Source organism: Molothrus aeneus, chromosome 12 (assembly GCF_037042795.1).
Source record: "Molothrus aeneus isolate 106 chromosome 12, BPBGC_Maene_1.0, whole genome shotgun sequence".
In the NCBI taxonomy this organism is placed as follows: Eukaryota; Metazoa; Chordata; class Aves; order Passeriformes; family Icteridae; genus Molothrus; species Molothrus aeneus.
The window spans coordinates 12,457,088-12,469,616 of record NC_089657.1 but is presented as its reverse complement, the minus strand read 5'-3'; the positions used below and the strand labels follow the sequence as shown (position 1 = coordinate 12,469,616).

Sequence of the window (12,529 nt, the reverse complement as noted above, 5' to 3'; positions counted from 1 at the left end):
AGAAACTCCAAAAATTGCAAGCATGACTTTGGACAGCACTGTGTAAGGAGAACCCAGTTCTAGAGAGAATAGTCCAAGTTCATGGTGGATGAGAGATGCCAGTACCTGAGAAGGAGCTGCAGAACTAACACAGCTTTCAGCAGGGCCACCTTGATGAAACATTGATATGTCACATGACCTGCTGTGATAAGCAGAGGTTTATCAAGCTTAATCTCATTTAATTGCCTAGAATGGGGGATTGCTTTATTGGGTGAAGAATTACTTAAGCTGCTCTTCAGGACTTCACAAATAAAAACTTTTTCTTGGCAAGAGAAGGGAAGAAGTACAAAAGAAAACTATGTCTCTTCCTGATTTTAGTCAAATCCCTGACCTTGAACTAAGCCCTGAGTTTAACCCTGGAATGAGGGTAGTGGTATCTGATATGAAAAGCTTCAACTTAGCCATAACACAAGGCTTGCAGCCCTGTATTGTTCACTTCCTTAACTTGTCACACCAGGCATTTAAAATACTGTTGCCATAACTTGCAGATAGGTCATAGGCCAGGAGATCCTTAGAATGGGATCACCAATACTTACATTTTGGGGGTCTCACCATGTTCTTCAGGGGATGAGGGGAGAGCCATGGCATTCCTTAATATACAGAGGAGAGAAAATCCCAAAAGCAAAAAGCACAACAGTCTTATCCACATTAAATTCCCTTCAAAGCACAGGACAAATACTTATGCACAGTTGAGCTTGTAGATCCCTGTGAAGTTTTCCTGTCCATAAAGGTCATATTCCTTGTACAGGATGTAATCTTTCAAGCAGTTTGGCAGTGGAAGGAAGGTCATGAAGACAGGACAGCGGAGACGCAGCCGCCCCATGCACGCCCGGATCTTCAGCCGGCACAGGTGCTTCAGAGAGCGAGGATTTGCTAGAAAGGAGAAGCAAAATTAATGCTACCAAGGAAAATGGCCCTAGTGCCAAACCAGCTTTTCATTAAAAACGTAAACAGATACTTACTTAAAATGAAATGGATGTCTGGCCAGAGTTCCTGTTCTTTGAGAACTGCTTCTAGCTTCCAGCAAATCTTAACATGATCAACGTAATCTAACATGATTCGCACGACTTTCCCAGACACGTGCTTCAGCCAGGACAAGGTTATCACTTCACAGAACTGATAGGAACAAAACATTTAGTAGGGTCATATTTGATACTGCAGAAAATTACTTCTTTCTCTGAGGACAAGAGCAATTACTTGAGCAGGGTTTTAGAGGTTGCTTAAGCCTCACTAGCAGAATCTAAAACTTTGAGAGATGGTTATTTTGTACTAAATCCAGAAGTTAACTTAAGCAGCTGTATATTTGGGGACTTGGTGCTTAAAAAGAAGTGCTACCACTCTTGAATGGAATTTAGACTTGTGTCTCAGGTGCTTAATAGGAGGATCCACCAGCCCCCAGTGCATGCATCATCCCCTTATCTTTAGGTTAAAGAAGGGTTTATAAGATTCAAATGGACTTTACAAACTGTGAAACAAAGACACTGATTAGGATCTTTAGGTTTGCTAATCTCTGCTCAGTGCTTATCCCACCAGCTCCAGGAATCCTTTCAACAGCCTTCCAGTCTTGGTGTTCTGGTACAGGACAATGCCAAGAGCCAGCCTGCAAATCTCTGCTTTCACAGCATGGACAACACTGCCCTGGAGAGCCAGTTCCTTACTGATCATTAGCATATCATCAGCTATATTTTCACAATTCAAAATTACTGTTTACAACATTTGCCTTCACAAACTAGGCTTCAGAACATCTGGTTAATTTTAAAGCCTTGTCTGTTCCTCTCTTTATGTGTAAACTGTCTTCAAAACTTCTTTTTCTGACAGTGCGTTAAGCCCCTTTCCATTTAGTTTTAGGAAGGAAGGCGGTAGGACCACACCCGCCGCCGTGTGACACCCTTACCATGGTGTCTTTGATGACAGTGGAGGTCCAGCCGTCGGTCACGTACTGGGAGTGGTCCCCGCTGCCCCAGGGGCAGTCGAAGCAGCGGTGCACGTCGTAGCCATAGTTCAGCAGCATCCTCAGCATCACCTCATCCTTGAGGGCGTACTGCAGGGCCGAAGGGAAATGCGTGGTGTTCACGCGGCAGAAGTAGTTGACGTTGGCCCCGTGGCGGAGCAGCAGATTCATTAACTCGTAGTTGCCCATTCTCAAGGCTATTTGGAGGCAGTTGATGGGATCTTGGTTTGTCAGGGCTCCGGCGTTGAGCAGCAGCTGCGTTGAGCAGATATCCCCGTTGGAGACGGCGAAGTACAGCGCTGATTTCCGGTGGTCGTCGTAGCCCTTGCGAACTCTCTGAGCCAGCATAAAATTGGCATCAAAACCCGACTGCAGGAGAAACTCAAGGCACTGGGGATGTGCTCCTGCTGCTGCTGAGTGAACTGGACTTATCCCACTTTCTTTAATGGCAGAAAAATCAGTCACTGGAACTAAATATTTTAGAGCTCTGAAAAATTAAAATCAGAAGCATCTCAGAATCCTTAAACATTTTGGTTCACCTAACTCATCTTTGAATTTCTCTGTGTTGTTGGGCTTCAGAATTCATCATGACTGTTAGAATAGTCTTAATATACATGTACCACGGCAAATCAGTAGCATGGCATGCATTGACTTGAATTGCTAACACTGCAATTGTTAGCCAGCAATGGATACTGACTTTACATCTACTACACATATAATATTATATTATACTATTATTCATGAACAACCCATTCCTTGCTGTAGGAATTAATGTTTCCTTTTCAATAGAAATTTTTCCTGAATGTTGAAAGCACATAACCTATAGGGGTTAGGGAATTAATAGAATATGTATTATAAAACAAATACATATAATCTATAATGTAATATATACATCTAAGTTTAAATATAACAACTAATATACAGAAAATATTAATACAGAAATTAAGAATAGTCAGGTGCTTGTTTCTCATTTGTTTGTTGTGATTTCAGCATAAATATCTTCCAGTAGTCTTACTCTCTGTAAAATAGGGAAAACCCTTACTCTCTGTTTGTCTATTTAGTACATTCACCATTCATATTTCTCTGGAGGGGTGGAGATGAGACATTGACCCAGAGAGAGTGACAATGTTCCAAGAACCTCAGCATCAGACTGGACAGTGTTACTACTTGTGACAAATGGGGAAATACCAGAGGGATTAAGATGTGCATCCTAAAATCATGGAGATTTTATCCTAACTGATCTCTTACATTCAGACACAGAACAGACATATTTACACAGTCAAAAATAATTCCTTGTACAAAGCTACAGATTTTCTGCCTGCTTTGAATAAGGTAAAATTAGTAAAATTACTATTTCTGGTGTCACTATGATTTGATTTTTAAGTATATTAACTCACAGAAAGTGTCCTCTATATGCAGCTCTGTGGATTGGCAAGTGACCCGAGTGCTTTGGTACATTGGCATCAGCCCCATATTCTAGTAAAAGATTCACAGAATCTGGATTTCCTCCTCCTGCTGCTTCAAACAATATAGAAGCACAGTCCATTGCCTGTGAAAGAACATCTGCACCTGGGAAGAAGCAGCAAGGATTTTCGCAGTAGTCACTGTAAATATTCATCTGCAATTAATATCTCCAACCCCCCAGTGATATGGTATTTTGAATTATATTCTCCACAAAACAGAACCACTGTGGACATAAATCTTCATATTGGATCCTTGATTTTAGATCTGTTTATGTAATCCTTAGAACAAGAAGGTCCAAATTGCTTTGAACACAGTAAGAATTGTTCCTAGAACTGCACCAGCAAAAGGTTTGGTTCTTATTCATCAAAACAATTGATTTTGGTTTACAAACAATGCATTTCAATTCCTTTACTTTACAAAGAACAGGCAGATGTGACTGTAAACATGAGAGCACCCAGTATCCAAGAGTTCATGCAATCCAGTTCAAATGCTGCTGAACCATCATGTAAAATTCCCCACAATATCTTATCAAGTGTGCCCTAGGGTGACCTCTTATGTGAGAAAATAATACAGCATTAAAAAACCAATTATAAGTACTCACTAAAATATTAATATTATACCAAATTTTAATATTATACCAAATGGTATTTATCAGGCCTTCACTCAGTGCAGATGACATTTAATTTTCTCTAGTAATGTGAGCTACTTCTGCTGCTGTTTTTGAAGGCATATCTGAAGCCTTCTCCTCCTATAAGGTCCTATATAATAAAGTCTCACCTTTTAGCAGTAAGAGCTCCATAATTTCTGTGTGCCCCATCTGTGCAGCCAGTGCTAGAGGTGTGAGGCCATACCCACTGCGGGGGTCAGGATCTGCTCCAGCCTCCAGGAGAAGCTGTACCAGGTCCTTCCTGCCCAGCCTGGCTGCCTCATGCAGAGCAGTTCTCTCATGGACACAGCGCAGATTCACTCTGGCACCAGATCGCAGCAGCAAGGAGGCGATGTCATAGGAATCAAGTTTAATTGCTGTAGGACAGCAAGCAAAGCATCAGACAGGATTGTTACTCAGTGCTATCTGTGCACCATGGCTGCTGTTATGTGAGTGCTCACTGTTCCTGGCAATGCTATTTATGCAAAGAGAAATGCCACCCTACACTGAAAGGTTTAATTCATCAACAAGGACAGCACTAAGTATGCAAATGAATCATTTCGTGGTAATCTCTCTCTGTAGATTTTTTTCTTCTCTGTTGCATTTGGTAATGGAACAGAACACGGCTTTCCTTGCCACTAGATGGAGACCACACCCAGGGCCCTGGTGCTCAGGAACTGCCACAAGAGCTCTGTTAAATCTCCACGAGCAGTTACCGCAATATGAAACAAAGCTTATAACGACTCTTTTATATGCCTTCTTAGCTTAATAAGCCTGAAGTCTTAAGTCAGGAAGGATCTTAAAAGAGGAATTTACATTAGCTCCAGTGGATGGAATGATTAGGCAACACCCTTCCCTCCTTCTCTCTTTGATCTTCCAGGCTGTGCAGGGTAGTGAGAGTCCTTCAGCAGGACAGATTAGGCTGAGCAGCTTCATGTGCCACAGCTGCTTGAACACCAGTGACAGCATTTTGTGACAGAAACTGTGATGTCCCATTATCTGTGACCTACATGGCTGCTTAGATAAAGCCCATGCATCCCCTTCTTGGGGGATGGTGCATTTTAATGCTGTGCACTTCAAAAGGAGTTCAGTACATTTTTTATGCAGACAGCCCTTAAAACTGCAGCCATTTTACAAGGATGGACTGAGGGTCCTACATGATTGGTAAGCCTTTTTCTCCTCCTTTAACAATAGTTTTGAAAAAGAAACCACCCTTCCAATACAAAAAATGTATGGGATCATCCAAGAAACTTGAGTGCTCCTTTAGAATTTAGATAATGAGAAGACACTTTCCTGCTTTCCTGTTTTGGGGTAGGATTCAGTAAGAATGAAGGCATCATAGCCCAGACTGAGGGAAGCAAAGGGAATGAACAAAGAATGCTTTTGAAAAACATTTTGGCAAAATATAGTTCTTTAGAAACCATGAATTACAGTTCTTGTGCATGATCAAATTAAAGTGGCATTCACACAAACAATGTGGGTATGAGACTATACTAGGACTACTCTAGGTATGGGACCTTATTCCCAAATTACAAAATATTAAAGAGAAGTCAACTGAGAATGTCAGCCTGTCTTCTTCACTTGTCATCCTTGGACTAATGACAGCAATGTCTAAATAGGGACAAACACAGCTTTGCATCCCACATACTGTAGATAAATCAGGTTGGTTTGCTATAATTTTGGATAATTAAAACCAATTACCATGGGTTTTTGAGGAAAAAAAAGGCTGATGCAATGAAGGAGATACCATATGGGCAGAGAATATGAATGTTCTATGCCTGCAGACATGAAGGGCAGTAACAGCATGAAGAAGCAGAAGGACTCACTACCTGGCACCACTACAGAAATGATGCCAAGGAAAGCAGAGGATGGCACTCTGCACTTCATGGAGAAAGCTAATTATCATCTGAGAAAAACATAGGGACAGACCTATTCAATGCTGAGATTATTTTTCTTTTTCTCCTTATAGCAAAATATTTTAGGCATTGAAGTCAAATATGTCACCTTAAAACCTAAAATGTATCCTCACCTCATTCCCTCACCTCTCCACCCCTAAAAACAGTATTCACCTATAACTAAAGGAGAATCTCCCTCTTCATTTCTAACATTGGGATTGCAGCCATTGAGCAGGAGAAAGTGGACATTGTCCACAAAACAATTTCTTACTGCCACCAAGAGAGGTGTTTCCCCTTTTAGAGTGGACTGTTCCCACGTAATGTCACAGGAGGCTGAAATACAGAAAAGCAGAACACATTTGAAGTTGGATGATTCATCAAACTTTTCTTTGTAAAACTTTTTGGTGGAAAACTAGAAGGACTTAGTACCTTTGAAAGTTATTTCAAGGATGTTCTTATTTAGCTGTGCTGCAGCTTCATGCACAGGAAGCCAGCCTTGCTGATCTGCTTCTTCAAAAGCAGAACTGTACCTCACCAACTTCTTCAAGGCCTCCTCTTGGCCTGTGATGTTTTAGCATAGATATATCCCATTACACATCATAAGACAAAATGCAGGCAGCTAATACACTGAGTGTCATTTATTCCACCAGTATATCTTGCTCATTATGAATGAAAGCCTGGAGTTTTCCTCTAATTTCAGGAGATGAAGCACTGGAATTTTTGAAAGGAGTGTCACTTGAACCCATCCCACTTCCATGATCCTATCTAATAAGCTAGCTTTTGGATGTCTTGTTTTTAGTTTCCTTACTTCTCCCAAGACTATACAAAGGAAAGCTACAGTAAAATCAGGTGATCAAACTCCCACAGTGTAGGCATTGCTCAGCCATTCCCAGGGGTGTATTTGTACTTAACTGTCCGAATTGCTGCAATGATCTGCCCATGTTCCTTACTTCTGGTATACTGGAAACTGCATAAACAGAACAAGAATAAAATCAGAAGTAAAAATTCATGTGAAGATAAGGATATAATTATACCTTACTTCAAATACTCTAATTTAGACAATATGTTAGATTTTTCTAAGTTACATTGGTTTTGTGAGGGCTTAACACATTGAAACACTATTTTTGTTGGTCTTTCCCTGACACTGTAAATACTAAATTTTTAACACAAAGGCCAACAATTAAATGCTAAAATGAGGGGAAGCTCCCATACCAATCTACTTCTATATCACCTACTTATCTTCTTCACAAAGCCTTATACTCATTAACATATTGATGTAAAACATCACCTGAAAATTTCATATGCTTCATATTTTCCAAGAAACAGGTACATTTTTTTCAGGGAGAACTCAAAACAAGTCAGTTACCAGTGCTTTCCAGTATCCATGGGACAAGGTCAGCACAATACAACTTAGGGAGTTAAAAAAGGAAAATAAGGTCTACTAAATGTTTACAGTAATGCCAAGAAAACACCCAAAATAGGAATAATAACTTATTACCTTTCAACCTCTGTTGCACTGCTACTTGTTTCAAATTTTTGCCAATCTTGTAAGCTTTCCTGAATAGCTTGCTGGGTAGAGATTTCCTCATCAGAATCACCATCAACCATATACACAGAATTATTCATGGCAAATCAGCACCACATGGATCACTTCTGTAGGGAAACACTGCTTTTTAATTAGAAGCAGATGTTAAATCTTTAGGTTAGATCTGGAATAATAGAAACAGCAAACACTGTGTCAGTATCAGGAGAAATGAAACACAGTTTAAAATAAATGACTACACTGTTATATGATTAAGCAGTCATGCTGTTCTTGGCAGATTCAAGATTTCAGATATTCCATTAGGCTCAAACCTCTCATCTGTTTTACCTTATCAAAACTTCCACTTCTGTCTTTCAAGAAAGCTGGCCTGAAAAAACCAATCCAAAACAAAACAACAGGGCAAGGTAAAATAAAATTAATAAATAAAACTGAAAGCTAATAAATAACTTGGCAAAATGAATGAGCACAGGAAATTTAAGAAGTTGTGAACATTCCAACTACAAAGCTTGGAATAATTCTAGAAACATCTTAAAGCTGGGCAGCAGTAATTCATAGCAAATCTGCATCATTTAATTTGTTACCTGCTCCACCTAAAGTGTGATTGCAAGGCCTTGCTCTGTAATTGCATAAATAGCAAAAAATAGAAATATATTAACAACATATACAATAAGAAACTGTTAGTAATTGATTTTACTATGGTTCAATGAGTACATAGACTACTTTTTTTCCTAAAAGTACTACTAATTTTCCTATGCATTGAGAAAATATACTGGCTTTCCTCACCTTCTGAAAGAGGGAAAATCTCCGCCTTTGAAGAAGTGATTATTAAGTTGAAAGTGACATTTTCAGGATTGTAAACAATCTCTGCAGAGCCCATGTCCATTAATAGCTCACTATAAATACCCAGTCATAAGATACTCTGGGACTTTCTCCACATTTCTTTCACACACGTCAGTTATGTTTAATAATCTGACCTGATAAGTGCTGCTAACAAAAGAAGGAATTAAAAGCCCATTTTCCTTGTAAAAATTCTTCTGAGTTTTGGAATAAGAATTTCAGACCTATAGCAGTAAGTATTACACCATAAAAAGAAAATCCTTTAGTGCTGTCCTAGGAGAGCAATCTAAAGGTGGTCTTAGGAGGTGGCTTAAGAGTGAGACAGCAGAAAAAATAAACTTGAAACAATAAAAGTAAACAAAACCAAGCAAATAATCAAAGAAAACCTCTTAAAATTATTACATGTTCCTGATTACTTAATCATAATTCACATTAATATAAATAGAAAAGCAACTGAAAAACAGAATTTTTAAAGGGAAAAGCAGTTTCAGAAAGACAGACTTACATTGGTTCAACACCCAATAAGCAGGGACACAGATGCCCTGTTGTAATAGTGATGGTAGGATGGAGTAAGACTTTTATGTGCTCAGTTATTCCTACTGTATTTTTTGGCTGGATCCATACACAGAACAGATGATGGCTGTATCTGAATGCAAGGTGGAAACATTTCTTTGCTAGAGGAGATGTAGAAGGAATGCTTGAGTAATGTTTTTAAATTATTTTTAAGGAAAACAAAAGTTCAGAGTCAAGTTTATTACCTACAATATTTATCTCAGATAGTGCAGACTACTTTCATTTCCCATGAAAACATATTTTGTGATATTCAACTAATGCACAAAAAAGGTGTTCATTTTAATAATATCACCAAGGGCTAAAACATTTTAATAATATCACCAAGGGCTAAAATCCTAGTTGTATAGCTGACAGATTGTAAAGACGGTCTATAAGAATAAAATACACACTTAACACAAAAGCTTGAGGGTCAGAAAGTATTTGCATGCCCTCTCACAATACAAAAACCTCCAGATGGTTCTTTCCACTCTAAGTTCCACTTCCTCTGTAAGCCAGCAGAGAGAAGAGGCTGTTGTGGAGCCTGAAGTGTCCCCAGTCAGTCATCCAGCTGGCACAGCAGGGCCACGCCTCTCTTGATCCAGTGCTGCACTGGCTGGTCTGTGCTGAGCCTCAGGGCGATGACAAAGTTTGTGGAGTGCCCCGTGGTGGACAGGACCCCCTTGCGCTCACTTGTCTTGTAGAGTGGGCAAACATAGGCATTGGTCTTCTTTATGTCTGATTTTACAGCTTCAAAAAAACCCCAAAATAATGCATTACATTCAGCAGAATGGTAGAAACATAATCTACGTGCAAAAGTTAAGTATTTACAGTAACATCTGTAAAGGTAGCTAAAAATGCAAAATTGTTTTGTGAGCAACAGAATAAAATTATCTGGATTTTTCTTCTTGTGTTTTCTTGTGTGGTTTGTTTTGTTCTTAAATCCAACTAATTTTGCTAAAATTTATTTTCAGGACTTGACGCCCTCCTGTGATTCTACCAGCTTTTTAATACTCAAAGACACATTAAAATCTGAATAGTTACCTAGTTAATACATAGCTTATACATGAGTTTTTCACAACTCTACAAGAATTTCCATCTAATTGCCAGAGAATCTAACTGCAATTCAAGTCATCTAAGACCCAAGGACAGAACTCTGCAGGAACTCTTTGTATGCCCAGATTTCTTGCATGGAACATGTGCAAAGCAAAAAATCATGAAAGTCTGAATAAATTCATCCAATCTCAAGAAAAGGCACAAGCAGAGAAAGTGGCAAATTTTAATACTGCCTATTTGCTAACACTTAGGTTGCAGTAGTTGCAGTAGTAAGTCCTGATTTTGTACATAAATAAAAACAAGTATTTACTCCTCTCAATCAAAGAAAACAAGAGTTGTGCAAATTATCTTACTAGTAGGAAAGACAGCTATTACAGAGCTAAAAATAACCTGAGCAAACCTTGCTAAATCACTGAAGGTAAAACACTCAGTTTCTGTAAATCTGTGAAAAGTTCTCCTCAGAGATCTTCAGTAAAAAAAGGAAACCACTGTTGCAATTTCTCATTGAATAGCTCACACATCAGAGAAATCACACTCACCTGGCTTTATCCAAATGATTGGCATGGCATCAAAGAGCACTTTGGGATACTGCTCAGTTAATATTCCCCTGGAGAGAGACAGCAACAAAGTCATTGTTTGTGGCTTGAGGGGTTTGGTGGGTGTTTTTTGGTTGTTACTTGCTTGTTTGTTTTCATTTCCCCATTTCCATGCATGAAAGAGTACTTAATTTGGTGTGTTATTTCAATAATATGAAAAGTATCACTTAAATTACTTAAACCAGTCTTGCTTGAGCACTGAAAACAGGTTTCCAGAACCACAGTAAAACATTTGGCTACTGACTTGGTCCTGTCCCAGCGAGCTCCGTCTAAAAATAATCCATGGATGTAAACACCGTCCTCTGGTGCAGTATCAGCAGTATCCTGAGGAATAACCTGCAGGAAATAAGTGTTACAGTCATTAAACTCACAGCTCTTTGCTTTTTGAGCTATTATGCCAGTTTTCACACCAAACCAAACAGAGAGAATAATACAGTAACCCCTCCTTTTCAATGCTACTTTTATATATATCTGTAGAGACAGCAGACTTCTCTGGGTTTGTTAATTACCTTTCTTGTAGGTTACAAAATGAGGCTTTAATTACACCGAAAAAATACACTGGCTAGGCTGCTTCCTTGAGTGGAGTTCTGGGTCCAGTGATAGAATTGCTTTTAATCACTTTGAGAATACCTCTTCCACAGAGGTTATTTAGCCTGCCAGTCCTAACAAATAGATGCCTTCAGATGCAGTCAGTTGCAAAATGAACCTTCCAGTTAGGATTTATTCACTACATCTCACCACAACATCAGGGCTCAGATTAATAAAATATTAATTTATAATTTATCCATACCTCAAATTCATATCCTAGAAGGTCAATAGGGATCCTGTGCTTCCTGGCATAGTTTTGCATGGCTCCAGTTAGGAAAGCTTGAGTAAAATAGAATCCTGAGAGCCAAAAAACAGCAGGCTTCCCTAATTCATACCAATCCTGGAGAGAGGAAAGCAATACATTGAACAACCAGAGAGGAATCCCATACTCTTTGACTATTTTCTACATAATTGTACTCAGAAAATCTAAACAAAGCCTATCACTCCTTTCCCAATAAAGACAAATTATATGGAAAACTAGATTGAACAATTGGCAGCACTGCCACTTGTACATTACCTGTAAAAACTTCAGCCTTGCTAGCAGATCAACAATATAGCTCCCTAATGGTTTTAGACTTGGGTATGAATGCTGTGCCCACTTCTCAGGAACTTTTCCAATAAGGAGACTGCCAGACAGAGCCTCCAGCTCAGCATCCATAACAACCAGTCCTTTAATGGCTTTCTTCAGGTTAATTAGTGTAACGCGAATAGTTCGGATTAAACTAGAATTAAAAAACAAACAATTTTCACACATCCTGCATGATTTGTTAAACATGACTATGTCATTGGAAAAAAAGTAAAGGTGGATTATGGAGGCATCTATAGAATTTTTATAGCTTTTAAAATCGATATATCTATATAGATATCTGCACAATAAGCCATGTCTGTAAAGTCATGGATTTGGGCATTAGTGCAGATTTATTTAAGACTACAAACAGTAATAAATTCTTTTGTTATCTCTGATATCCTGATTTTTTTTTAAGAGGATAAATTTGGAACCCCAAATGTATCCACTATATTATAGATGAAGGAAAAAGTTTTGATTGCAAAAGAAGAGGGTGTGCAATAAGGATAACTTGGAGACTTAAGGCCAGAGAGCATCTGGAAGAAAATTAAGCAGGAGACATGAAGAGAAAAATAGAAAAGAAGGAAGACACAGAAAGACCAGAAAGAAGGAATGGACAGGCAGGTGAATATAAGAAAGAAAATTAGGAAACAAAGTCAAAAAAGAGATTGAAGACCCAAGGAGAAAAATAAATTCAATTCTAGGTTTGTAGTCTTAGAAGAATAATTGTGAAAATTAGGCATAGGGGAAAAAAGTATTGGAAAAAGGGGGAAAAAATTCAAACAGAAGCACATGAAAAA

The 12,529-nt window shown here is 38.7% G+C and overlaps 2 protein-coding genes across 2 annotated transcripts in view; both read right to left on the bottom strand.

The window, feature by feature from the left end:
• Window positions 1-147: 147 nt before the first annotated feature.
• Window positions 148-7,682, bottom strand: ASB14 (ankyrin repeat and SOCS box containing 14). The gene is made up of 9 exons (XM_066558390.1): window positions 7,494-7,682; window positions 6,912-6,962; window positions 6,425-6,561; window positions 6,170-6,328; window positions 4,232-4,477; window positions 3,388-3,559; window positions 1,934-2,477; window positions 1,002-1,155; window positions 148-912 (listed from the first exon to the last, which is right to left on the bottom strand). The coding sequence occupies exons 1-9, from the start codon at window positions 7,619-7,621 to the stop codon at window positions 719-721; spliced, it is 1,785 nt and encodes a 594-aa protein (XP_066414487.1). The 5' UTR covers window positions 7,622-7,682; the 3' UTR covers window positions 148-718.
• Window positions 7,683-9,120: 1,438 nt separating this feature from the next.
• The window catches only part of DNAH12 (dynein axonemal heavy chain 12), a 58,723-nt gene continuing 55,314 nt past the window's right edge, over window positions 9,121-12,529 (bottom strand). The window contains exons 69-73 of the mRNA XM_066557888.1: window positions 11,682-11,886; window positions 11,367-11,504; window positions 10,821-10,912; window positions 10,520-10,587; window positions 9,121-9,674 (exon numbers count right to left, since the gene is read on the bottom strand). Of these exons, the coding sequence (XP_066413985.1) occupies window positions 9,484-9,674; window positions 10,520-10,587; window positions 10,821-10,912; window positions 11,367-11,504; window positions 11,682-11,886 (694 nt within the window). The 3' untranslated portion in view covers window positions 9,121-9,483. The remainder of the gene's footprint in view (window positions 9,675-10,519; window positions 10,588-10,820; window positions 10,913-11,366; window positions 11,505-11,681; window positions 11,887-12,529) is intronic.

Excerpts from the sequence above, each read along its gene's own strand:
- ASB14 (XM_066558390.1), bottom strand. The coding sequence starts at position 7,621 with ATGAATAATTCTGTGTATATGGTTGATGGTGATTCTGATGAGGAAATC. Across the intron at positions 6,329-6,424 it reads CCTTGAAATAACTTTCAAAG|CCTCCTGTGACATTACGTGG; the intron begins GTACTAAGTCCT and ends TCTGTATTTCAG. Across the intron at positions 1,156-1,933 it reads CTGTCATCAAAGACACCATG|TTCTGTGAAGTGATAACCTT; the intron begins GTAAGGGTGTCA and ends TGTTCCTATCAG.